At 33.4% G+C, this 26,571-nt stretch overlaps 5 protein-coding genes across 6 annotated transcripts; 2 read left to right on the top strand and 3 right to left on the bottom strand.

The window, feature by feature from the left end:
* Positions 1 to 1,270: 1,270 nt before the first annotated feature.
* LOC105164900 (protein GLUTAMINE DUMPER 5) lies at positions 1,271 to 2,060 on the bottom strand. Its single transcript, XM_011083718.3, has one exon. It carries the CDS (start codon positions 1,956 to 1,958, stop codon positions 1,440 to 1,442), a length of 519 nt encoding a protein of 172 aa, XP_011082020.1. The 5' UTR covers positions 1,959 to 2,060; the 3' UTR covers positions 1,271 to 1,439.
* A 6,260-nt stretch (positions 2,061 to 8,320) lies between these two features.
* LOC105164901 (NAD(P)-binding Rossmann-fold superfamily protein) lies at positions 8,321 to 13,361 on the top strand. Of its 2 annotated transcripts, none has more exons than XM_011083720.3 (10): positions 8,321 to 8,483; positions 8,941 to 9,076; positions 9,170 to 9,258; positions 9,691 to 9,746; positions 9,838 to 9,893; positions 10,894 to 10,987; positions 11,505 to 11,584; positions 12,133 to 12,175; positions 12,552 to 12,643; positions 12,960 to 13,361. In XM_011083720.3, the coding sequence occupies exons 1-10, from the start codon at positions 8,437 to 8,439 to the stop codon at positions 13,131 to 13,133; spliced, it is 867 nt and encodes a 288-aa protein (XP_011082022.1). In that variant the 5' UTR covers positions 8,321 to 8,436; the 3' UTR covers positions 13,134 to 13,361. The 2 variants fall into 2 exon arrangements, with proteins under 2 accessions (XP_011082022.1, XP_011082023.1); XM_011083721.3 differs by having other exon boundaries at positions 8,322 to 8,483; positions 8,944 to 9,076.
* A 1,270-nt stretch (positions 13,362 to 14,631) lies between these two features.
* On the top strand, positions 14,632 to 17,362 carry TAFII15 (TBP-associated factor II 15). The gene is made up of 6 exons (XM_011083722.3): positions 14,632 to 14,864; positions 14,950 to 15,014; positions 16,487 to 16,549; positions 16,657 to 16,714; positions 16,782 to 16,832; positions 17,058 to 17,362. Exons 1-6 carry the CDS (start codon positions 14,763 to 14,765, stop codon positions 17,136 to 17,138), a joined length of 420 nt encoding a protein of 139 aa, XP_011082024.1. The 5' UTR covers positions 14,632 to 14,762; the 3' UTR covers positions 17,139 to 17,362.
* Positions 17,363 to 17,869: 507 nt separating this feature from the next.
* Positions 17,870 to 20,886, bottom strand: LOC148787661 (uncharacterized). Its single transcript, XM_088882287.1, has 2 exons — positions 20,766 to 20,886; positions 17,870 to 19,422 (listed from the first exon to the last, which is right to left on the bottom strand). Exons 1-2 carry the CDS (start codon positions 20,828 to 20,830, stop codon positions 18,042 to 18,044), a joined length of 1,446 nt encoding a protein of 481 aa, XP_088738413.1. The 5' UTR covers positions 20,831 to 20,886; the 3' UTR covers positions 17,870 to 18,041.
* A 2,769-nt stretch (positions 20,887 to 23,655) lies between these two features.
* LOC105165087 (uncharacterized) lies at positions 23,656 to 25,024 on the bottom strand. The gene has a single exon (XM_011083961.2). It carries the CDS (start codon positions 24,973 to 24,975, stop codon positions 23,830 to 23,832), a length of 1,146 nt encoding a protein of 381 aa, XP_011082263.1. The 5' UTR covers positions 24,976 to 25,024; the 3' UTR covers positions 23,656 to 23,829.
* Positions 25,025 to 26,571: the final 1,547 nt, after the last annotated feature.

Raw genomic sequence — 26,571 nt, 5'->3', positions numbered from 1 at the left:
GTAGCTTTCCAACTACAACCCCACCAATCACCTTCCTCCCAATTTGCATCCCAAGAAAATGGCAATTATGTGACACATCATCCCCCACTCCTCAATTCCTTCTTTTTTAATTATTATAAAAAATTAAATTAAAATCTAATTACACTAATATTGAATGTCCTTTAATATAGTTTTTAAGATTAACTTTGTAATAATACTATGTTGTTATTCATTCAGTAGTATAAATTTACACAAATATCTATTCAAGTACGCTACACTAACACTCTCACTCAAAAAGCGTCAATATAATTTACAATATTATAAAAATACAATATATCTGAAAACTTATTTAAATATATATATTATATTTATACTCGTGCCTTCTATATATTAAATAAAATATAAATACACAATATTATTATATGAGATGCAGATTGTTTACATGTGTAATATTGATTTGTACATTAATTTTGGATTGAAGAATTGGCGTCGTAAATAATTTGTGATGATACAACCTCAAAATACATGTGAGCCGGCTCTCTAACTAAAGTAAATTTGAACCTTTTCTCCAGCTAGAAAGTAACAAAGCAATATTCAAAGGCAAGTCATGCCTTTCTTGGGGTGTGGGGTCTGGTGGAGGCGTGAATCCCATCTTCTCCGGCCACCTTGCCTGCCGCCGGCGAGCAATTCCGGCCAACTGTAATGTGATTATTATATTTGGATTAGCATTAATTAATTAAGCATCTATGCCTTGATTATTTTCTTTACTTTATTCTCTTAATCACTAGCGCTTAAAAGGGATTAGTGCTTGATGACAAATTCACCATTCTTATCAACTTGCTAATAGAAAATTCATAATTGATTAGGGAGAGGTCAGTGCACTAATCATACGCCCTGTGTGCATGCTCAGCTCCTCTCTACTTGTATCAGAAATTTTATCCAGATTAATCCAATCCATCAACATTAATTTTTTTTTCTTCGTATTAGACATTAATTAGACGGCAAATATACGGTGTTTGTCATATAATTAATTTAAGTCTAATCAAATTTAATCTGAACTAAATTTTTCCATAAAAAAAAACACTCACTAATACTAATTAATTATATTATTGATTAACCATATTGAATTTTTATTTCAAATCGTATTGCGTATTTTTTATTTCAAGTAACATATATATGATTATGTGTATAAATATTATGTTATTTACTTTATATAACAAAAAATTTTATATTTATAGCGTGTATATGTTAAATAAAATAAATGATGCAATATAATTAAAAATAGACGGGATAAAATAATTTATCACCAAAATGATGCTGATCTCAACAGAAAAAATTTACAGTTTCCCGGATCACAAAATTGGAGCCAGAGCCAGAGCCAGAAAAAGAAAGGGGAAAAGAAAAAGGAAAAAGAGTGATCTAAAATATCATAACTATATAACAAAATTATGAAAATTTCATCAGTGGCTTTGCTGTTGGCTCACTTGGGATTCCGCTGATCCATTTTCATCTACCGTTTCATCTTTTTGGTTGATGTTCTCTTCCTTCGCTGTTTGTTTGCCTTCCACCGTTTCATCGTTGGTGGAAGAAGAATAGCCCCTGCTCGACATCGGAGTCGCCAGGAATGTTGGCTTTACGTCGCCAGCCATAATTACCAAAACCTTCTCTTGGAAAACCGGCAAAGCCTTCGCATCGGCGTTGCTCTCCCCTTTCTCGCCGGCGCCGCTCTCCACGTCTCCCTGCCCGCCCTCCTCTCCGCCGGAGAGTTTCCAGTAAGAGCAGGCGAGGATGAGGAGTGCGAAGGCTATGAGCCCCAGCATCGCCGCCAGGCCGCCGAAGAGGTACGGCACGGGGGAGTGCCACGGCGAGCGTTGGATGGTGGCCGGCGGCGTGAACGTCGCCTTCGCTGTGGCGGTGGCTTCGGCGGTTGTCGTTTTTGATACCGGAATGGAGTGGAATAAGGCGCCGCCGGTTCTCATATTTCCGGTATGTGTGAATTGGTGGGAGATTGGTAGTGGAGGAGAATGGGAAATGAGAAGAGAAAGTGTAGATGTTTTGTGTTCGAGAAGTGGAGAGCAGAGTGGATGCACATTTATAGAGAAAAAGGGCTGCTCCTGTTTTGTACATTGCTTTTTGCTTACATCACTACGTACTTGGATTTGAGTTTTTCTATTTAATTAAAATTAAATTTGATAATATTAAAATAATTTCATTAAAAAATATATAATATATATGTATCATGAAACTTATCAATTTTCTTAAATATGTAAAGACTCACAATACCTCTACTAGAAACATCGTACAAATTACCTATAGATAAATCCGTTCATACAGCAGGTACGACTTTTGACACCCTAGCATTCTTACGACTTGTGCTTACTTCTATCTTACGATTTATTTTATTTAAACATCAGAAGAGTATAATCAGAATTTTTTGGATGTGTACCCAATGTCAAAATAATATATATATATGACATATATTTCGAAAAAAAAAATACATAGATCCGTAAAGTGAAATATATATATCTATATATATATATAAAGGAAAGGAAATTTGATTTGAAATAAAGGATAGCAAGTGGACCAATGAGGGGCCCTTGGGCATGTTATGTCTAACATATGGGCGCACTAGGAGGAAACTATGGTCCCATGTACATGGATGTGGTGTCCTTCCTTACTCCTACACAATTTAAATCATAATATATAGTTTCGTAATATTTGAAATTCCATTAAAATTTACCCAAAAAATCATATATTTCATGTGTGAACATCAACTCTCAATTAATCCTAGTGCAAGAGCTCAGCCCGCATAAGAAATTATACTTATTTTAAGATTTAATTATAATTGGATATATATAAATTTTTATTCTATTTTTACATTCTGACATGTTCCGTGCAACAAACGTTGATTTGATGAGGTAAGTAGTTAATCAATTGGTGGGGAAAAGGATTAGGCATATGAGCAATAGTAGTAATAATTGGCATCTTTGCATGACGCAGTTTTTATCTTTAATCTTAGTTGCATGCTCGAATTTTCGCCATCCTACACTACTCGAATGGATTCTTGAATTGGATCAAATCCACATTTTCTGATTGCATTTCTGATTCTTGCCCAAGATTCTGCCTGCTTCTCACAAATAATACGTACCCCCAATCACTACCATACGATTTATATTTGTATATTTGATGTCAATAAATTAAAAAATACATCAATTTAATACTCAACTCTATTAAATTATTACAATAAACTGACCCACACAAACCGAAATAAATACCTTCATGCCTAGTAGGGAATGCCCTCGTACTTATTCATGAATCATCGATTTTAACCACTAGACTAAGACATCATTCACCACTTAAGTAAAATCTTATTAACATGAAATAAATTATTATTAGTTTTTTTATATATAAACTAATTTTATAAAGTATTTAGGTTATTACGGTGTTCGTGATACGTGGAGTAGATATATATGGGGTTTATCTATTTTGTTAATAATTTTTAATTTCTATGAGATTTTCGAGTAAGATATACTATTGAACAATATATACACACATATACATATATGATGATGATGAGAATCGTCTATCATTTCACTGGAAACTGACCATAAGAACATCTTTGATATGGATTAGAGAATATAAGAGGAAAAAATACCATGTCAATTTCGTGACAGCTTATTCCTCCTAAGGAATCAAATTAAATCCACCTTTCTTTTTTTTTTTTTTATAATTGTTAAAAAATAAATATTTGTAGCCCATTAACTAACACCTTCTGTGTGTGTGCAAGTTGGAGAGGGAAATATTGAAGAAGTAGTAGTTATGCAGAGGAAAAGGGCAATGAATGGTATGGTAATGGTAGTGAAGGTACAGTGAGAAGGCACTGAGAGTTTTGGAGTGTGTGTGATTAGTGATTAGATATCTGAGGGGGAATCATGAAAGTGACCTCAATGATTATTATGCTATGTATATGAATAAAGAATAGCATTGTGGGTAAAGTGAGGAGCAACTCTCATCATTTGCTTTTTGATTTTTATCTCCTAATGTCTACTCTTGATTGTATTTGAATTTGAATCAATTATATAATAAGTGTAAGATATTTAATCTATAATTAGTGTATAGTTTAGAGAAAGTGATCAATCACATAACAAGTGTGATACATTTACTCTGTAATTAGTTTAGTTCTACCAGACCTAGTTTGAATAAAAATTTCCATCTACTATCTATATATTTCCAACTACATATACATATATATATTATCTCTTCAAGACGTTACGGGATGTTCGCAATAATTTCTGTTATTTACAGTGAAAATAAATCGTAAGTTAAGCAATAGTAAATATTGGGAGTAATTGAAAGTAAGAGTGGAGTGTTTGAAAAACAACTTAATATTCACACTTTTACTCATAATCTACAGAAGTTGGTAATGAGTTGCTTATAGCTTTGTGTTAACCAACTTAATTTAGACAGTCAAAAATCAGAATAAGCAGATAGACACTTAAAATAAGTATTTGCAAATACGTTTTTCATACTTTGATATTATATTCTTCAAATCTTATTTTATTTTATTTTTTAAAATAATCGAAGATCCGCTAAGTCTTCGTCGACCGATGCAAATTGTTTGGGATGTTATTTGAAATTGATTTATAATTTTATTGTTTGTATCCATAGTAAACAATCAGAGGTCGTTGGGATTGATATCTTGAGAACTTAAATGAAAATACAAAAAATTCTAATACGTGTGAACATATACAAATAATTGTAATAATTACACTGAATAATACAATTACTGAATCCGGACATCATACATATGAGAAGGTATTGGCATAAGATCCTCCTACACATGTGAATTAATGAATCCCACATTCCAAATGGATAGAATTATATATATGTTACAAATAATATTACAACAACAACTACCATTCGGAGATCATAATCAGAATCGGATCGTAAAAAGCTGCACATATATGCCAACATACATCAACTGGCGTATGAGATGTCTTTTCCCAGGTATTGGTAAGAATTTCATCTCCATTTCTTCCCAAAGTCAACCCCACTTCTCACCTCAACAACACAAATTCTAATTCAAATCAAATTTAATCCAACTTAAATCAATTATATAATGTACACTTGTCGTTTGTTTGGCGTATAGTTAAAAAAAAAATGATCAATCACATAATAAATATATTATTTTTATTTTATAATTAATTTGATTTGATCAAACCTGACTTCAATAAAAAAATTTTGTTACGAAAATTTCTTTTTGTTTTTTTTTTTGTAAAAAAAAAAAAAAGAATTTAAGCGTTGTCACACCATATTATTCTTTATCTCTAGAAACCCTGGTAATTAAATTGGGCCCGGATATATTCTTAATTTTCATGTATAAAGGGCTTTGTTTATTCGATTTGTTTCCTTGCATGTGATCATATGTATAATTTTCTCTTTATATATATATATATATATTCTTATCGTCATTATTAATTAAATATCATTATTTCAAGAATATTTCTTTTATTCAACACGAGTAACTGTGAATAGTTATTATTTCTATCTTTATGGTAATAAATTTATGGAAGTTGTTTAGATAATTCAATGCTGAGAATAATTTTAAATTTTAACTTTGAACTATCTTTTGTTATATGGTGATGCATTTCAAGTTTAATGTAGACAAATATTTCATATTGATTGCACACGAGTAGTTTGAGCGGTTTATAAACCCCAAAGCCTCATCCTTCAGTAAGATAGATGCCTTTTGAGGACAAAATCATGAGGCTCATATGAAACTAAAGTGGACAATATAGCACGTAATAGAGCATAGATCGAGTCGCAAGTCACGTAATTTGACGATGTCTGTGGGAATGAGGCCATATGTCTGTTCCTAACCCCTCATCTAGGGGCTAATGGTGTAGTCTAATATTTCATATTGATTGCCGACGATAAATTTGATTGGTTTATAAGCCCGAGATTTCTTTTTTTTTTTTTAACAAGATGAATTTTGAACAAATCAAAATCGTGAGCACGTACTGAGCTAAAGTGGACAATGTCTGACTTAATGAGGTGCCAATCAAATTACAAATTACAATAAAATTCATTAAATATCGAGCCTTTTGAAATATTTCTTCTAAATTCAAATCCTTAAATCAAATATACTAAATATTTTGTTTTCCATTTGAATTTATTATATGATGAAATAAATAAATAAATAAATTCTATTGAAATGACAGTCTCGATCCTATCCACAAAGTACTGCACTTTAAAAAAAAAAAAGAAAAAGAAAAATCCTAAATACAAACTGAGAGATGGTGGGGGGCCCAGGAAGCACCGGCAGCCCCACCACCGGTTAATCGTTTCACACGGCCCCTCTCGGCGGTGCAGGCCCCCATCTTTTCAGCCGTTGGCCGTGGAGCATTATACGAGTCGGAGTAAATTATATTATATTAATAATAATTGGAATTAATTGGATCCTTACAAATCATATCCAGACAATAGTGTATCATTTTATGGGCTCCATCTTTCATCATCATCCACTTATCAAATTAACACTTTCTACACTTTTTCTATTGCTTAAAAACACGGGATATGTACATACTGTGTGGATTCGGTTTTTAGTGTTTTGTTGTATTTTACGGAGATAAAGAAGTATGTGCTATAAATATTATTTATGTTTGGATCTATTTTTGAAGATAATTTATGATAAGTATTATATATTTAATATTCATTTTTATCGAGCTCCAAGTCACAACCTTATCTATCATAAAAGGAAAAAATTACAAATAACCCCCTTATGATATTGTAAACAAGTAAATTACCCTCTTATAAAAAAACAAATAGCGATTTACCTCTTTGTATTATTTAAAATACAACAATTTATCTCCATATATGTTTTAGAATGAAGCGATTTACCTCCTTGTATAAGGAGATAAATTGCTTCATTTAAAAAAGTACAAGTAAATTGCTATATCTTCTTTATAAGAGGGGTAATGTTTTCATTTTCAATATCATAGATGGGTAAATTGCTATTCACCATATCAGAAAAAGAGCTTATTTACTTCCTCATAACTACTCAATACTTTTGGATTTAGTCGGAATTCAGACCGGCTCGAGTCTAGAAAAATTATCGCAACAACTTTTTTAACACATATTCTTACTATAAGTTGTTTCGAAAAAAAAAAATAAAATTCCAACTGGTATAAACTCTTTTAGTACATCGCATATACCAACTAGTAAGATATATTCCGTACTTATATTTGATGGGAAAAAATAGAACAGATATGATCTTTTCAAATCACACAAATTAAGTGTATAAAATTAAATAATTCGACCGTATCTCAAGATAATAAAACCATTTAAATTATATATATATAGTTAGTGGGAGAGGCACTTATGTTGGGCCAAATTAAATTTAGAATTAATTAATTAATAAAATAAAAAAGTTGGCGTGAAAATGAATCAAAATAAAATAGGAATGGTATGAGAAATAGAATTTGGAATGAAAGGTGAGAAGTGAGAAAGAGGGAGAAAAATGGAGCATTTCATGTGACATAAAGCATAATTTTAAGTCAGCTTCAGATAAGGTAAAGTAATGATTTGCAAACGTCTACGAGGCCTCGCTTAGATTATGTGCTTTTTTTATTAATTTGAATCATCATTAGTATTAGTACCCATTTTAATTAATTATTAATTTGGGTGGATAATACACTCATAAAGATAATACACTGTTTTCGATATTCTTTTTATTCATCAATCATTTGTCACTAAAGAGGGTTGTTTTCATTTTTTATTTTATTTTATTTCATTTTAAGTTTGATTTCGTTTCTTTTTTCCGACTTTTTTTAATATATGTTTTATTTTCTTATAGTTAATTTATGTAATTTTTTTTAATATAATATATTTAAATGATTCTGTACGAGTATTTGATTGTGTCATATATATTTTTTTCTATTTTTTATGAATAAAAAAATAATAATTGTGAGAATCACACGAAATTAAATCCCCATAAAAAAAAAAAAAAAGCGAGATGGGTAAGGCCTAAGGGCATTCAGAGTGGCATCAAAGTCCAATGAGCCTTTGAGAGGCCGATCATCGGTCCAATGGACTTACTAATGGGCCTCCTTTTAGTTGGGCTGATTTGGGAAGTTGGGCTTTAGTTAAATTTGGCCCAATTAGGAACATGGAAACTGGGCTTGTGTTGAAGGTTCTTGTATTTAGTTTAGGGGTAATTGGAGCCACATCTTGACGCTAACGCGTCATCACAACAACTCGCCACGTGTTTCTTGTCCCTGAGTCCTGACAAGCCTCTCGGTCGTGCACTCTACCGGACCATATATAAGCGGAATCACACAGATTTTAATAAAGAATATGAAAAACCGAATAAAGAAGAAAGCCCCAGACTCGCAACTTTCAGTGTATGCTTGCGTATTGATACAGACACAGAAAATTTGATACGATCACAGATACGAAATGTCTCGATTGGTTCACCATTCAAAGCTCATCTTCTACAGAATCTCGTAAGCTTGTTTATTGATTTTATTTTTAGTATGTTCGTTTTTGTTTGATACTCAGATCATGAATTTAGGTTTGGGTTACTTGTTGTTTTGAACGTGTTTTAGGTTTTGAATTAGGATTTAGGTTGTTAAGGTTTGTTAATTGTGGGTTGAAGTTGCTTCATTGGAGTACATTGGGGATGGAAACTATGTGGATGGGCAATGGGTGATATTTTTGAGGACATACTAGCTTGCATACATCAACTGCAGATCTCTTCAAGTGTGAGTTCGTCATATGTTGGTGGTGGGAGTCGAGTGATTGTGTGTTCCATCAACTTGTGTCGTGAGATTTGAGATATCTCGTGTTCCTTTTGCCCCTTTTTTTCACTTTGGTGTGATTTACCTTCCATGTGTACAACATTGCTTCTTTAGCAATCTTAATTGTTATTGGTTGTCCTAATTATTTTGTATTTAAACAAAGCAGTATAGCCACCTCAAGAAATGGACGGTTTCTTTCCACTGGTCCTGATAAATCTAGTGGCCTTAATGATTCTGCTAAAACCGATAAAGTTGAGGAAGCTGAGACGGTGGAGGTTCCTCCCCCTCCAACAGAGAAGGTTACAATGACATATGATTCATTTCCTGTGTCTTAAGATTTTTAGCTAGTTGCTTTATGAGGTCTTACTATAGTTTTGGTTTTCATAATTCAGTTGCTTGTACTTGGTGGAAATGGATTTGTTGGTTCCCATATCTGCAAGGAAGCTTTAAATCGTGGTCTGACTGTTGCTAGCCTCAGCAGGTATTGTTTTCTGAAACTAAGACTCTAAGATCTTACTTACACTGCCTCATGCTGAACATGTTTGAACGATTGATTAGTTTTCTCCCACTTTATTTTCGTCGAGAACTTCCAAGATAAAACTTGAATGATGACAACTTTGTCAATCTTCGAAAGTGATGCATTTCGTGTCACTGGGGGAAGTCGTGCCCCAGTATTTCAGGGCATATATCAAACATAAAGGGTGGAGAAATGCGTTTGTATTTTTGAAACTTGCTTCTGGAGTTGAGTGTCAGAAAATGGAAGTTTCTATTTTATGAGCAGAATGTAGCTTGAAGGAAGCACTTCAATGGAAAATCATAGTGACTTTATGCCTTTTGTTTACATGCATAATTTTTCTGAGTTAACCATTAGGTTTTGTTGTGGTGTTCACCAGCCATTTTATGCCATCTGCAGATCTGGTAGATCCTCGGTACAAGAATCGTGGGCTAACAGTGTGATCTGGCATCAAGGTTTCTGGTTGATATGTGGTGTTCATTTGCTAATCTGTTTTGTGCTTTCTGATACTAATGGTTCTTTGCGTTTTTTCTTTTTCTGCTGAAGGTAACCTTTTCTCGACCGACTCATGGAAGGACGTGCTCAAGGGAGTGACCTCAATTGTGCGTATTAATCACCTTGAACATTGCAGTTGTAGCATAATCTTAAAAGATAAGAGAATGATTGTTTGATTGTCACAGTTACTTGGTCAACTTGTAAAAAATGGAGTTGACTACTCTTCTTTCTTTCATCATCTCTTCTTTGCTGTCCTAGTCTGATACTGGGATGGCAACGATGTTCACTCTTTCCTTGTGCAATATGACTTTACTTGTTCAATCTATAGTTGAAATTGAGGTTCATGTGCAAAAAAGTGACAGAACATGACAGTGACACCTTTGGATTTAATTTATTTGCTCTTTCATTGTGTTTCTGTCGCATTATTGGACACAAGTGTGCAGAACTATTGTAGGTCCAAATCAATCTTAGGTTTATTAACATCATTGTCTGAGTAAGATTATCTATTATGGGTATAAGATTATCTAGTGAGAGTAGCTAAGGTTGGACTTATTTCTTAATCAATTCTATGTGGAAGATTCTGAACTATGGTACAAGACCCGAGTGCCAATGTTAATATATGATGTAATTATTGAATACATGAACCAACTGCTAGGATTTAATGTATATACCATACTCTTGTGCATTGAGTGGCTGACATGGGATATTTATCTTGAGTCTCTAAAGAGGGGCATTGCTAACATAATATATATCCTCTTGCAGCATGCTTCACACATTTCCCCTGGATGTTGTGTTGATGAAAAGCACAGCTGCTAGTAGCTGTACTTGAAAACAAAGACTTGGTCACCTCTTTGAATGATATTCTAAATGATATCCATTGTCAAGCACTGTAGAAAATATAAGAGATCATTGAAAATTCAGTCTTTTGAAATTCACATCCATACTTGCCAACCACTCGCCATTTGAATGTTATAAGAGGGAGAAGAAATTGTTCCATCTTATGGTTAATTTCTGAGAAAAACTTTTCCATGTTTGTCCTTCTTTCTCAGTTTTCCATTATTTATTTCATTGTTCACCATGTGTTCAATTGATGTCCTGCCTCCGCAGATTTCTTGTGTCGGCGGCTTTGGTTCCAACTCAGAAATGTACAAAATTAATGGAACTGCAAATATTAATGCTATTAGAGCTGCTTCGGAAGAAGGTACCGTCATTGAATAACTTCTTCTTGGTCGTCCACGTATACTTGCAATATTACTTGATAAGAAGTTCAATGAGTTTGTCACAGATGGTGATGCATCATTATCATATGGGGAAGCAAATGGGAGATGTACTCGCTACATATGGCACAACTTGTGACAATAGTCATTCACATCCATTTTCTCACTTTATATACGGATTATGTCAAAATTTAGGACCTTGAAATTATGGTTAAGCTTGCATAAATCACTCTGGGGTTCCATGGTTAAAGGAGAACACTTTTCTGCTTGAATCGTTGTTGCTTTTATCTTTCCCTTTTATTTGATTTTATATCTATTGGCTTCACTGGAAGAATTGTCTGAGACCAACATTGTGTGGGAGCTTTTATCTGTCCTGTTTCTGCAGAGGGAGAGTGACTTTAATGTTCATTTTCTCTGTTTTTAATACTTTCAGGGATTATCTCTACACCCAAAGTTTGACTGCATCCTTGCTTCATCAATTTTCGTTCTTCTTGTGTGTAGGAGTCAAGAGATTTGTATATATCTCTGCTGCTGACTTCGGTGTAGTAAATTATCTTCTAAATGGGTATTATGAGGGAAAGGTACTACCAGTAATTCTAGTTGCTTTCACCTGATGTGAAGTTATTGTTGGTTCTGTAATGGTATAAATATTAAAATTAAGAAAGAATCTTTAGTTTCTTACGATGCTTCAATTATGCCTAATATAAGATCATTTAATACAAATCTCTAATTGTTACAGCAATGAAATTATTGTTGCTGTTAAAAGCACACATTTTTTGGTCAATATTTGATACTTTACTAGTGATTGTTAGTGACATAATAGAACTATGTGAATAGGGGTAGACATAAAGCATGGATAATCTCTAGTAATTCGCTGAAATTGGAGTTGTTATATAATTAGTGTCACCAGGGCCCACAAAAATGAACCTGAAATTGGCAGAATTCCCGTATATTATCCAGAAACACAGTATTGGGTAACATGTCTGGTTGCTGTTTGTAACTCGGGGAATGGGATAGACAATCTTACAGGGAGGAGTATTGCGTAAGTTAAAAGAAGGGGAAAAAAGATCAACCTGGCAGAATTTCTTGTGTATTATACTTTATGACAGTGTTATATCATGTGGTGCAGAGAGCTGCTGAGACCGAGTTACTCACCAGGTATCCTTATGGAGGTGATCTCTCTGTCTCTCTCTCCCCTTTCTCCTACCTGAACTTAGGGACATGCTGCAATACCGTAGCATCTAAGCCAACCTGCGGTTGATGTAAAGCAACCTTGTAGGTTGTCTTAGTTTTTATGTTGTTCATGCATTTCTTCCTTCCCAGTTGACGTCACATGACATAATTTTTTCAATCATAAGGCTTGTTTCACCAGAATTCAGAATTACGCAAACACTAGTATAGGAACCATGTATCATTTAATTGAATATTACTTCAATCAGATTTGGAGTTCTGATCAGGAGTTATATTTTGCTTGTGACTGGAATGTATGCATCCGGAAACCCAGCGTATGTCATTCTCAATCTAATTGAAAGTTCCTCTTGTTTTCAGGAGTGATTCTGAGGCCTGGATTTATACACGGGACTCGCCATGTTGGGAGCATGAAGTTGCCACTTAGTGTGATTGGTTCTCCTTTGGAAATGGTGAGGGTGGTTTCCTTTTTCTATCGGTTTTGGTTATAATACCCTTGTTTGGCCTGAACTTGCACTTTTGGAAGGCAACTTTTACTTGATGGTACTCAATGACTGAGAAGACACATTTGTGCTGCTCTAATTGAGGGCAAGCTCTCTACAAAATTGGGAAGAAAATGGTTTGGCCTGTCTAGGTTGAAAGTTTTGTGTAATTGCCTGTTGCAATTAAGATTTCAAGGATCACTACTCAATGATGGATATTATACAGCTAGTGAACTGTCTTTTACTGAAAGCTGGCCAATGATTCTTTGGTGTTAATGTTATGCAGGTACTCCAGCATGCTAAACCACTGATCCAGGTTCCCCTGGTTGGACCTCTATTGACCCCTCCAGTTAGTGTCAATGCTGTGGCCAAGGTTGCTGTAAGAGCAGCAACTGATCCGGTCTTCCCTCCAGGAATTGTCGATGTGTACGGAATTTTACGGTATAGTCAGCAAAGATAAGCATGGACTATTCTCGTCTTAATACTGGAGTGAAGTTTTTAGTGCAGAGTCGTTTCTCTTGAGGCCTGAAATAATAATCTGAATGTAAGGAGACAGTAGTATTGTCCTTGCTATAGTGCGGATAGTGGGATGATTGATGTAATAAAGAGGCGATCGTTGAGCATACATGTCCAATGTAGTGAAGAGTAGATCCATCTATAAATATCATTCTTGTTTGGTTGTGGATTATGATTTCTGTGAGAAATACGCATGTAGACTCTGTTATGCTGCGGTTTCGTGCAGTTACCTTTTGTTGTTCAAAGAAAATTTTAAGCAAAGGCGCTTAGTCGGGTGGTCGTTCTCCAAATAATTTGATAGCCAATTCTGATAAGCTGAATGAACAATACGATACTCGAAGAGATTGAGAACTTGTTGAGTATGACGTAAATGTGGATAAAGTTCCTGGCCGAGAGGTAATGGATTAGTCCTCAACACATTTGTCAATACATGAAACCCGACTACCAGTGTTTTTTGTATTGCTAGTATTGGGTTAAGAGTGATTGAAATTTCAACTTTTTTTTTGTTTTTTAAATACTAGCTATCGTAGCTCGTGGTTTTATATATGTTATAAATAATGTTTTTTATAGAAAAAGACATGAAAGAAAATTATTTATCAATCAATATCAAATTTGAAAAATTGAATAAGTTGGCATCACAAAAAAGTGGTACAACGATATTGAAATCGCCGTTCTGTATTTATAGGAAAAAAGGTGGAAAGAACATGAAAGAAAACTATTTATAATTAATATCAAATTTGAGAAGTTGAATAAGTTGGCATCACAAAAAATTGGTACAAAGAAATTGAAATCGCCGTTCTGTATTTATAGAAAAAAAAGTGGAAAAGAACATGAAGAGAAACTATTTATCAATTAATATCAAATTTGAGAAGTTGAATAAGCTGGCATTACAAAAAATTGGTACAACGATATTGAAATCGTCGTTCTGTATGTATAGTATTTTTTTTCTTTATACGAATAAAGAAAACGAAAGATCATTTAAACATACAAAGGACGGTTAATGAGCCAATGAAACTGCCGTATTAATGTTTTTGGAGCAAAAAATATTTTTCAATTGATAAGATTATTAATCTACAATATGTAATTTTTTTGTTTTGAAGTTGATAATTAACTTACTAAAATTTCAAATTTTGAATTAATTGAATTGGTTTATATATTTTACTTTTTAGATTCTGAAATTTTTATTTCTTTCGTTCATATGATATATTGATTTATATATTTTACTTATATTTATAATATGTCATAATATGAAGAATTATTTATTATGTACGCATAATAAACGATGTTCTACAATAATTAGTAATAGTATAAATTAAGAATATTAAAAAACGTACATGTGAAAAAGAGTCAACAGTTAACCCAACAGAATCCAAGCCCGAAACAGAGGGAACCCGACCCAACGGAAGAATTAGAGTTGATGAAATCGCTGTTTTTATGTGAACTAAGCAACAACGCGCTTCTCTCCAGTCTTCATAATCATAATCTCCCCAGGCCGCGCGTCGTTCAGGTACGGCTCCTCCTCCTCTCGCCTCGGCAGCCTCCGCGGAAACAACACTCTGTAAAATAGAGAGTGATGAACGGTCAATCTAGCCAGCAGCAACCTAAGGACGGTCGCCACGACGACGACGCTGCACTTACCGAATTCCTTGCGTCTTTAATGGACTACACTCCCACCGTAAGTATCACCGATTTATATCTTGGAATTCCCGATCGTACTACAATTTTGTGCTTATTCTGTAAATAATCACGTTGATTTCCAGATACCGGATGAATTGGTGGAGCATTACTTGGCGAAAAGTGGATTCCAGTGTCCTGATGTCCGATTGTAGGTACTCTCTTCCTTCGCATTTTTACTTTGCCCTAGAGGGAATGAAAAACGTGAAGTTGCACAAGTTATTACTAAAACAACATCGGTGGTCATTTGGTTCTTATTTTGATAAATTGTTCCAATATTTCTTTGTTTTTTCAGAAGTGACTTTCACTTACATAAGACTAACAATATACAATTTTTAATTACTCTTCATTCATTTGGAAGGAGAGTAACGATTTATTCGTGTTTATCTAAGTTTTTATGCAACATATTGGGCATGATGTTTATTTTGTTTCTTGTTTTGACTTCTTCATGAGTTGTACCTACTATTGGTTTCACTTTACCTACTCTACAACTGTTCTACAGTTTTGTACAGCAAATTATCTTAAGCAAGCCCACTTGTTTTTTTCTTTAACTTGTTCAGTGATTAGTAGCTTTGCTCAGATTTTGCGTGTATATGTGAAGTGATTTATTAGAAGATATCAAAATAGATCCTATGACAGTGGATGGTGTTGTGAGAAACTTTCTCCTTTTGGTGATGTCCTAATTTCGGTGTATGTGCAATCATTATCGCTTGTGTGCTCAAGCATGCAACTATAACTTTCTCCATTGAAAGCATGACAAGCTATGTTGTTGAGTTCGCGCGTATTCGTTTCTTTAGAGATTCCATCCATGAACACAGTGTCCCATGAGCCAAAGAGTAGGAACTCTGATTAGTTGTTTAAATGAGTTGCATTTATGTGATGTTAGGGTCAATATTAATATGTAAGAAGTGATGAAAGAAATAACCATTTATCTTCTACTAGAGGCTTTCTTTCTCCCCCCAAAAATAAGAAGACAAGATTTTCTTAAAAAGGGACCTCATGTAAGTACCGTAAAATAAGGTTTGATCTTGATCTTATCCCATGGCAGAAATGGAAATCTTTCTAGCAAAAGATCCTTTAGAATATTGAATTATCTCCCGCAAAGATAAAGAGAAAGACCAGATCTTTGGAAACCAACGTGTTCAGATCTGTACAAATTTGTTTTATGTTTGACGCAGGCATGGAAACTGGAAAGTAAACTTCTTGTGTGGAGAAGATGAAATCGTTGAAATACTAAGCCACAACAAGCAACGGTTAAGACCTGGAGGGAAAGTTGTCTTGACGAAGAATTTCATTGCTCTTTACTGCTGAAGGAAATCTTTGCTCAGTAATGGTTTTTCATGTTTTATAAGATTGGTCTAGATACTACTGGGGAGATTGCATCAAATAGCAGATCTTGGGAATAAAGAAGTTTTTATCCAAATACAGCCATTTTCCTATACATAGTATTGATGAGCCTTCTAAGCTGCACTTACTGGTCTATTTTCTGTCTCTTTTGACTTCCCCTTTAAATAACAGAAAATGGAACTGTCATGTCTGCCCTGTGTTTATTTTTCTTCTTGTTTCCTGTGTTTATCAATGCACATATCATTTGGTGTAACATGGTATTCTTTGTTTCCTTAGGACAAGGCTGGTAGCAGTTGCTACTCAGAAATTTATTGCAGACGTCGCAACTGATGCTCTTCAGTATGTTTTTGTACTTTCTATATGTTAACTCTACTGTGTGGCAGATTCTTTCAAGTTTCTAACCATTTGTAATTCTTAGAATAATATTTTCTTGCATCTCAATGTAGACAATGCAAGGCAAGGCAGTCGGCTGTGATCAAGGACAAAAGAGATAAACAACAAAAGGTGTGGAATATTGCTTTTCATTGATTCCTTGGTTTGTCAACATCTTTTAACACTTGCTTCGTAACAGGATAAGCGTCTGATCTTGACAATGGAGGATCTTTCAAAGGCTCTACGGGAGGTAACTGCGTTTTTTTATGCTGTCAGTATTATTCTGCTCAAAATTGATGAGGTGCTCCTGTGGGTTTAATATTGCCTTCTATTTCTAGACATCTTTAGTAATGATACTGAAACACCTGATTTTACTTTTCACAGTATGGAGTGCATTAAGATTTTTCCATTGCCTACAAGAGTTGTTTCAATCTTTTCTTTAATGTAACTTGATTTTTGTCCATGTGAATTCCAGTACGGTGTGAATGTCAAACATCAAGAATACTTCGCTGACAGCCCATCTGCTGGTTTAGATGCTGCCTCAAGAGAAGAGTGAGTACAGACCAAGCAACGAATACCAATCGGACTGATATCCACCTGCATAGGAAGTCCTTAAGTTGGTCTTGTCGTCTCTATCCATATTATTTCAGTCCAAGTAGAATTACTGGCAGTTTCAGATGTTTTGTGATGGGATTCTGGTGAATTTACAAAGATACAGTTGATTATGTTTATTACATATTCCCGAAGTCTACAGCAATGCAATTGAACATGCTTATTACATGTTTCTCTGTGTAGTTGATACTTGTTATTTTGTTATCTATTTTATAACACATTACCGCATATCAGCCAAGTATTATAGATAGTAGCTGTTTATTTATTTATTTTTCCTTATTCTGACATTGTCAGGGATCCATCAAAATGTGGAATTTGCTTCCAGAATATTGTATATTGCTTATACATGTACGTGAGTTTTTGCAATCTGTTAGATGGGGTGAATCGAAAGATCTGCATTTACAAGCGCAATCAAAGTCGAGAGATTTACTAGTTCGGACGAGATGTCCAAAAAAGAAAGAAAAAAAGAGAAACAGTTTGAGTCCTGCCTTCTAGGAAATTCGCGCGCTCTGATACACCTATTTTGTAATTCAAATTCAGAAAGCTGAATCCCATGACCTTAATTGTTTTCCTAAAACAAGATAGGTATGATTAAGAATGATATGGTGATTATTATACAAACAGCAATATGAAATTGATCTGGAAAAACGACTTGAAATATAAGAAACTCATACATATCGCCAATTAAAACAAATTGATAATAATACCATGTTTACAAGTCTAACACGATATCAATTTTTTTTTTTTTTTGAAACAAAAGATAGCATAATTTATTGGAATAGGAAAACCTAGTCTTAAAGTTTTATTATAGAACACTCAGTTGTTGGTCTCAATCAATTGAGAATCACTATCCCTCTTGATTAGAAGTACTAGCCTTCCCTGTCCCGTCAGCAGCAGATGCATCCTGACCTTGTTGAGGATTATAAAACCTTCTAGGTGCACCACCTAATGAATCGTGACCAAGTGGAGGACTGTAAAATTGGCTAGGCCCAGCCCCAGATAGATCAAGATGTAGTGGGGCCTTATAGGATTTGCTAGACTCAACTCTAGATTGATCTTGACTTGGTGGAGGTGTATAGAGTTGGTTAAGACCAATATTAGATGGACTCTGACTCGGTAGAGGCACGTAGAAGTGGGTAGGCCCAATACCTAATAGATCTTGGGATTGTGGAAGCCCATAGAATTGGCTAGGCCCAATACCAGATGAACCCTGAGCCAGTGGAGGCACATAATATTGGCTAATCCCAGCACTAGATGGATCCTGAGCTAGAGGAGGCCCAAAGTATTGATTAGGCCTAACACCAGATGAATTTTGACCTAGTGGAGGTCTATAGTACTGAGTAGGCCCAGTACTATATGGATTTTGACTAGATGGAAGCCCACAGTACTGACCAGGTCCAACACTAGATGGATCCTGAACTGGTGTAGGTCCACAAGATTGATTAGGTCTTGAATCATATGGATCTGGAGTTCCTTGTACGTTATAATATTGGTTTGTACCAGAACCAACAGGATCATGACCCTGTGGAGGAGCGTAGAACTGACTAGGCCCAACAACAAATGGATTTTGACCCTGTGGAGAAGCATAATAATACTGGCTAGGAACTTGATCGGCTTCAACAATCTCACCACTTGGAGGAACATAGTTTTGAGTAGACATACTAGGAATAATGGCAGTACTTGCACTAGGTGGATCCGGAAAAATTGGAGCATTCCCCAATGAACCCGACCCACCATTTTTCAACTCCTCAATTCGGCTGGTCACTCGAGCATGGAGGTCACCAAACCATGCTTTCCACTCCCGCACTTGTTGTGCGTTCAGACTCTCAATGGGTTGTTCCCACCACCCTTTGGGACGAGTTTTGTCAACCTCGTCTAGGTACTTTTCTCGTTCTTTTATTTGTTCTTTCATATCTTGTACCTCGTCCAGCCGCTTGTTGAGTTGCTCGATTCTGGTCCGTGTGTGAGCCTCCACGATTCTTGCAAAGTCGCTCTGTGGCTGATTAGGGTTCCTGTGTCGTTCAATCACAGACTCCATAGATGGATGGAAGAACGAGTAAGGGTTGTCGGTGGGAGAAAAGATGATTATTCCTATGTCAACACCACAAAGTGTGCTGAGCTCGCTCGCCTTCTTGTATAGACCTACACGACGTTTTGAGAACGTCGCATATAGGTCATCCTGGCTCTGTATCAGCCTCATGGGGATTCTTTGGCGACCCCTTGTTTGCCTACCAGCCATGGATTTTGCAAGTTTGTTAGTAGTAGAAAGTATGTAAGAGTAGTATAAGTTTGTCTAGTGAGATGCAAGAAAGTGGTGAGTTTGAAGGTTTTGTCCAAGTCTGTATTTATAGAAAAAATTCAGCCAACCTGATTCAGAATAATATCATTCATTCGTCAAGATTATGTAATACATTAAGTGTCCAAGTGAAAATATATGCAATCTGAAAATTCTCTTCCAATTTTTAGATTTTGTAATTTCGAAAAGATAATTTTTTCATGAAAAAATTGTGAGGATAAACTTATCGGAATTTTGTTACTTTTTGAACATAGAAAGTAATCAATTGGTCAAATATATAATTTTCTTATATGGAAATAAAGCCAAATATTTCAGAAATCATGTATAATAATCTGATAATCAGATTCTTCAACTGTACAGTAATTGCTTAATAAAGCATCATGTGACAGAGAATTCAAATTTACTAGTTTTTAATTATTTGGAATTAGATTTTTCTTCATTGGGTTATTAACAAATCATATATTTTCAAATTATCAGGTAAATAATTTGTACGACTGCGATATACGTATTTTAGTTTCATAACGAGAAATAATAGAGGACCGTTTTAGCAATGTAATTATTCAAGGAATTATTAGGCAAAATTTTATCTAAAATAAATAGATTTCAAACTAATTAATAACGTCATTTTGTGCATTATTTATAACAAATAATTGATGCATTTATATGGTTTCTTCCATTTATTTTATATTTCCATTTAAATAAAAAAATTTCAATGTGGAAACTTGATTAAATCTAAGATTAATTATATTTTGCCATTCGAATAATGATCGTTTTTACACTTTGATATCTAAACTTTTTTTGTGTCAACTTACCATCTCGACTTTACGAAATTTTGCACTTTGCCATTTATAATTATTTTTTCACCAAGTTTTTTTTGCAAAAAAAAATCACATGCAGTGCACATGTGATATTTAAATGATGTGTGATGTGATGTCTTTCATATATGTACATCACGTGATGTTTTTTCTGTAAAAAATCAGCAAAAAGATGACCATGTATGGTAAAGTACAAATTTCACAAAATTGAGATGACAAGTTGACACACACAAAAAAAAATTAAATGCCTAAATATAAAATAGATATAAATTCAAATAGCAAAATTTAATTTATCCTTAAATCTAACCCAATATATAGTTGCCCATTATAATTTCCTCCTGCATGAGTTTCACTCATTAAAATCGATATGCTTAGGAATAAATGGAACAACATAAATGATTCGTGAATAAAAATGGCAACATGGGATGAAACAAATGATCAAAAAATGCGATGAACTCACCGATTGTTGAGCCATTGCAATATAATCGCCAATGCGTAACGGATCAAACTACTGTGATCGTCCATTTTTTGGACAAAATTTAAGTAGATCGGAAATTTTTTACACTATGTGTACTATGAACTTTCACTTTGTACTGTTATCAGTACTGAATGAACATCTCATTTATAGAGGTCACGTTACAGCTGTTTTTGAGTATGATAATACGTTACGATTTTCGTATATGGATGGTACAATGATTATACAAAATCCTAAAGCAATAACCGCTTGCAATTTACCAAAAAAGAAACAACGTGTTTATTATTATATTTAAAAATAATTTATTATATATTTTTTATTTATTGGCAGGTGGTATTACAACTATATTACTATAAGAATGATGGTTGAAAATTATACCTTTTCTTTTGCTTAGCTAATAAGAAAATATAATATTTATTGAAGAATTTGAGAGGAATATATAAATATTTTTATTTCTCCCGCGGATAGTATTGCTGCTATAATTTTAAAATAAATTATCGTCGTGAGTCATATTACGTCTTTTGCTTAGCTTATTTAAATTTTGAATAAAAATGTTTGTTTGAAGAATTTGGGAATTAATATACATTTATTATTTATGTACTAGATAATATTATTGATACACAATATTATTATGTAAATTATACTTTGACTTTTGCTAATAAAAATAATTTAATTTAGTAATCTGTTAAAAAAGAAGTCCAATTCATACAAAAAGTTAGGAATTATATGTACTTTTCATTTTTCAGGATTCTTTTGTTCTTCATAATAATTATATATATTAACTATCACTTTTGGTAGAGTAAATCTAAAGTTAAATATACTTTACTGCTTACCCCCCATAAATTAATAATATTTGACTATGTAGAATGTAATAAAATTCAAACTATTTAATTTACTAATAAATATTATAATTAAAATATAAAATTAATTGAATTTAAAATATGAAATATTAAAAAAAGAGATATATTGAATTACAAATATATAAGGGCAATATCGTCCAAATATTTCATTGTAGGGGATAAGTACATTGTTTGATTTAGGAGTGTGAATACTACCTTAAAATAGTTGGGGCCAAAGTGTACTTAACCCTAAATCTAATTATAGATTTATATTTGGACAATTAATCAGCAATCACAATTGTGAATGAGTGTTACTTTTGCAGAGAAATGAGAGTAAACTTAAGGGTAAATTACAACTGTCTCACTTTAGATTTGACATAATTCCCTCGTTGTTTGAAAAATTGCAAAAATTCTTTTGATGTTTAATGAAATTATGTAATTTTTGGAAGGATGTATGAAATTATTGACTTTGCCTTTACTGTTTCTTTTTTTTTTTTTATAAAATAAAATCAGATGGAGTGGACGGAAAATTTTAAAAATTTAAAAATTTATCTACTTACTCTATAAAAAAAATTAAAAATAAATAAAATTATAATTTTTAGTCCAAAAGGGCATTTCAGTTCACTAGAAAAAATGGACAAAAACCCAGATTGGTAATTTTTTAGATAACAGATTATGCCAAATCTTAGAGAAAATCGGTGTGATTTACCCTAAACTTTATGCAGCTAATGTTTTCTTTACCATTCAAGAAAATGAAATCAAAATTCCTTCAATAAATCCATAATATTTTGCCAAGTCTCTCTCATGAAAGTTTGCTTCTTCTGTTCCAGAACTCTGTTACGTTTATGTTTTACAAATGTTTAGTGTTAGACATACATATTTGAAAAAAATATTCTGTGTACACCTTATAATTGGAACGGGATAATAGAATTTCGTCAATTACATTAAAACATCAAACACTTTTTTTTCTTAAAAAAAATAAAATAAAATTATATAAAAACATCTTGAAATAAGAACGGGATATATAGAATTTAGCGAGTTGAATAGGACCTGCAATGAGTTTGGACGTTATTATAGCAATATGTGATTTTTGAATTTATTGATCGGTTTAGAAATATTAATGTATTACGTATTCAGTGTCGTAATGTATTGATTAATTTAAAACTATCGGTGTATTTTAAAGAAAAAGTATTTCATAAAACAATAGATATGAATTGTTTGTGTACTAAGACCTAACGATAGGGTGTGTAATGAAATTTACCCTAATTTCTATATTCCCATCCTCAACTTCTAAATTATTGATGTGTTAGAATATCATCAAATGTAGTTGTCTCAACGGATTGTTTTTTTTTTTTTTTTTAAAGCCTACTATTACATCTTTTATTTGATTTAATATATATATTTTTTTATTTCTCCCTTATGAATGAATCATTAGTTATTATGATCATTATACTGAAACACTAATAATAAATTCAAATTACGACTATTAGTAACCAATTTCTTTTTAATAATAAAAGCGATAATTGCACGAATATCTCAAGAAATGGATCAATACGTAAATATATCTCTCAAGAAAAATGAAATTATCAAGATCAATGAAATAATAAATTATAAATTTAAGTGAAACAAATATACACACATATGATAGGACTTGTATTTGACCATCCTTATTTGTGGGATTTCAACCTTAAGTATTAGGTTAAGACGTCATTGAAACTACTAATAACAACTAATTACACCAAAAGTGAAATAATAATACCCATCTCAATATTCATAAACACAAAGGATCCCCATAATATTAAATAATAAGGTAAATTATTGCTACCTCCCCTAAATTTAGCATACTTATGAATATCCTTTAATTATTTAAAAAATTACAAATATTCTATTTAACTAGAAATAATTCAAATAGTTAAAACATTCAATGGTTAAGAAATGTAGGGTGGATGTGAATAAATTTAAGGTATTGAGAGATAAAAGGAAACACAATAAGCAATAAGGAGGATAGATTCTTTACAATATGAGAAGGTGTGTGATTATTGTGAGACAATTCAAAAGTTTAATCTAGGGAGCAAGTTGTTGGTTAGAAAAGTTGAGGGTTCACAACCCCCAGTGTTGTCGGTCCGATAATTAACTAAGGATCACTGTCTCCCTCAATTAGAAGTACTAGCCTCTTCAATCCCACCAATAGCAAATGGATCCCAACCTTATTAAGGATTATAAAACCTTCTAAGCCTAGCACTGGATGGATCCTGACCTAGTGGAGGCCTATAGAATTGGTTAGGCCCAGCACCAGATTGATCCTGACTTGGTGGAGACCCATAGAATTGGTTAAGCCCAACACCAGATGGAATTTGATTTGATGGAGGCATGTAGAACTGGCTAGGCCTAATACCTAATGGATCTTGACTTGACAGAAGCCCATAGAATTGGGTAGGTCCAAAATCAGATGGATCCTGAGTAGGTTGAGGCCCATAGTATTGACTAGGCCCAACACCAGATGAATGTTGACTCGGTGGAAACCCATAGTATTGACTAGGCCCAATACCAGATGGATTCAGAGCTCCTGGTATGCTATAATATTGACTTGTACTGAATCCAGAAGGATATTGACCATGTGGAGGAGCAAAGAACTGACTAGGCCCAGAAGCAAATGAATCATGACCTTGTGGATGAGCATAATAATACTGGCCAGAAAATTGATCAGATCCAATAATCCCACCTCCTGGTGCACATGATGTACCCGCAGGAGGAACATAATTTTGAGCATAGATACTAGGAAAAATTGTAGTACTAGCACCAGGTGGATCAGGGAAAATTGGAGCATTCTCCAACGGACCCGACCCGCCATTTGTCAACTCCTCGATTCTACTGGTCACTCGAGCATGGAGGTTGCCAAACCATGCTTTCCACTCCTGCACTTGCTGTGCGTTCAAACTCTCAACAGGGATTTGTTCCCACCACCCTTGGGGTCGAGTTTTGTCGACCTCGTCCAGGTACTTTTCTTGTTCTTTTATAAGTTCTTTCATATCTTGTACCTCATCCAGCCGCTTGTTGAGTTGCACAATTCTGGTCCGTGTGTGGCCCTCCACGATTCTTGCTAAATTGCTTGGCGGTTGATTTGGGTTTCTATATCGTTCGATCACAGATTCCATGGATGGATGGAAGAAAGAGTAAGGATTGTCGGTGGGAGAAAAGATTATTATTCCTACATCGATGCCACAAAGTGTGCTAAGTTCACTCGCCTTCTTGTATAGACCTAAACGGCGTTTTGAGAATGTTGCATATAGGTCGTCCTGGCTCTCTATCAGCCTCATGGGAATTCTTTGCCGACCCCTTGTCTGCCTGCCAGCCATGATATTGCAAGTTTGTTAGTGGTAGAAAGTATGTAAGAGTACTAAAGCTTGTCTGATGAAATGCAAGAAAGTAAAGTGAGTGTGAAGTTTTATCTGAGAATGTATTTATAGAAAAGAAATTGGTCAACATAATTCAGAGGAATACCATTCATTCTTCAAACTATGTAATATATTAGGTGTCAAATTGAAAAATATATGCAATATGAAAATTCTCTTTGGTATTTTTAGATTTTATAATTTTTGTTTGACATCTTATCTGATGAAAAACAACAGATTTTCATGAAAAAATTCTGAGGTTTAACTTATCTGGATTTTATTACTTTTTCATTCAACCTTGAAAACATGGAAAGTAATCAATTGGTCAAACATATAATTTTCCTATATGGAAATAATACAATTAAATATTGGAGAAATCATGTAAATAAATCTGATAATCAGATTCTTGCAGTGTGCATTAATTTAATAATTAAAGTTGATATTATCAACAACATATATATATAGTATCCAAATATAATTATATTTGACAGCGTGGGAGACAAATGTACATATATAATAAACATCATATGGCAGAGAATTCAAATTATCTAGTCATCAATGATTTTGGAAATAGATTTTTCATCATTGGGGTTAATAAATCATATATATGTACGACTAGCAAATACTATTTCAGTTTAATAAACATATATAAAACAGGACCCTTTTAGAAATGTAATTATTTGAGGAATTACTAGGCAAAACTAATTAGTAATGTCTTTTTGTGCATTATTTATGACAAATAATTGATGCATTTATATGTTTCTTTCATTTATTTTATATTTTCATTTAAAATGAAATACTTTAAACTAATGATACGACTCAAATATGGAAACTCAATTAAAATTAATCCCATACATAATTGCCCGTTAAAACTCAAAGAATGCAATTAACTCTCCGATTATAGAGCCACTGCATTATAATCGCCATTGTATAACGGATTAAACTACTTTGATTGTCTATTTTCTGGACAAAAGTTAAGGAGACGACATAAATCCTTTCACATTATGTGTAGTAAGTTACATAGTTGTCAATGGCGAACGAACATCTCATCATTTTGTAAAGGTTGTGTTGTGGCTGTTTTGGGCACGATAACTTGTTACGGTTTTGATACATAGGTGATGCAATGATTACATCTAATCCTAAAGCAATAATCTTGTGCAATAAGAATATTTACAACTTGTTGATCATTAAGTTTGAAAAGTATATGTGTTCTGTATTTATTTGTAGATGGTATATACTACAATTATATTATTACACGAATGATGGTCGAAAATTATATTTTTGCTCTTTTTGTAGCTAATTAGAAAATATAGTATATTTTGAAGAATTAATTTGGAGAGGAAGATACATTTATTTTTATCTATCCTGGAATAGTATTGCTGCTATAATATTAAAAAAAATGATTGTCATGAGTCATATTATTACTAATTTTGCTAAACTTATTTAAATGTTGAAAAAGTATCACCGTTTTTCTTTTTTTGAAGAATTCAGAAAGTAATATATATTTGTTATTATTTTTACAGATAATATTATTGCTAGACAATAAAATGACAGTTATAA

Source organism: Sesamum indicum, linkage group LG6 (assembly GCF_026168435.1).
Source record: "Sesamum indicum cultivar Baizhima isolate 11 linkage group LG6, ASM2616843v1, whole genome shotgun sequence".
Classification (NCBI taxonomy): domain Eukaryota; kingdom Viridiplantae; phylum Streptophyta; class Magnoliopsida; order Lamiales; family Pedaliaceae; genus Sesamum; species Sesamum indicum.
Note: the sequence above shows the minus strand (reverse complement) of the source record. Positions and strands in the feature narration are given on the sequence as shown.

What these genes read in the sequence shown, in the direction of transcription:
- LOC148787661 (XM_088882287.1), bottom strand. Translation starts at nt 20,830, where the DNA reads ATGGACGATCACAGTAGTTTGATCCGTTACGCATTGGCGATTATATTG. An exon ending in TTGCAATGGCTCAACAATCG is followed by an intron (nt 19,423 to 20,765) that starts GTGAGTTCATCG and finishes CATGGCTGGTAG; the next exon opens with GCAAACAAGGGGTCGCCAAA.
- LOC105164901 (XM_011083720.3), top strand. Translation starts at nt 8,437, where the DNA reads ATGTCTCGATTGGTTCACCATTCAAAGCTCATCTTCTACAGAATCTC. An exon ending in TCAAGGGAGTGACCTCAATT is followed by an intron (nt 9,894 to 10,893) that starts GTGCGTATTAAT and finishes CTGCCTCCGCAG; the next exon opens with ATTTCTTGTGTCGGCGGCTT. An exon ending in TTGGTTCTCCTTTGGAAATG is followed by an intron (nt 12,644 to 12,959) that starts GTGAGGGTGGTT and finishes AATGTTATGCAG; the next exon opens with GTACTCCAGCATGCTAAACC.
- LOC105164900 (XM_011083718.3), bottom strand. Translation starts at nt 1,958, where the DNA reads ATGAGAACCGGCGGCGCCTTATTCCACTCCATTCCGGTATCAAAAACG.
- LOC105165087 (XM_011083961.2), bottom strand. Translation starts at nt 24,975, where the DNA reads ATGGCTGGCAGGCAGACAAGGGGTCGGCAAAGAATTCCCATGAGGCTG.
- TAFII15 (XM_011083722.3), top strand. Translation starts at nt 14,763, where the DNA reads ATGAACGGTCAATCTAGCCAGCAGCAACCTAAGGACGGTCGCCACGAC. An exon ending in GTCGCAACTGATGCTCTTCA is followed by an intron (nt 16,550 to 16,656) that starts GTATGTTTTTGT and finishes ATCTCAATGTAG; the next exon opens with ACAATGCAAGGCAAGGCAGT. An exon ending in AAAGAGATAAACAACAAAAG is followed by an intron (nt 16,715 to 16,781) that starts GTGTGGAATATT and finishes GCTTCGTAACAG; the next exon opens with GATAAGCGTCTGATCTTGAC.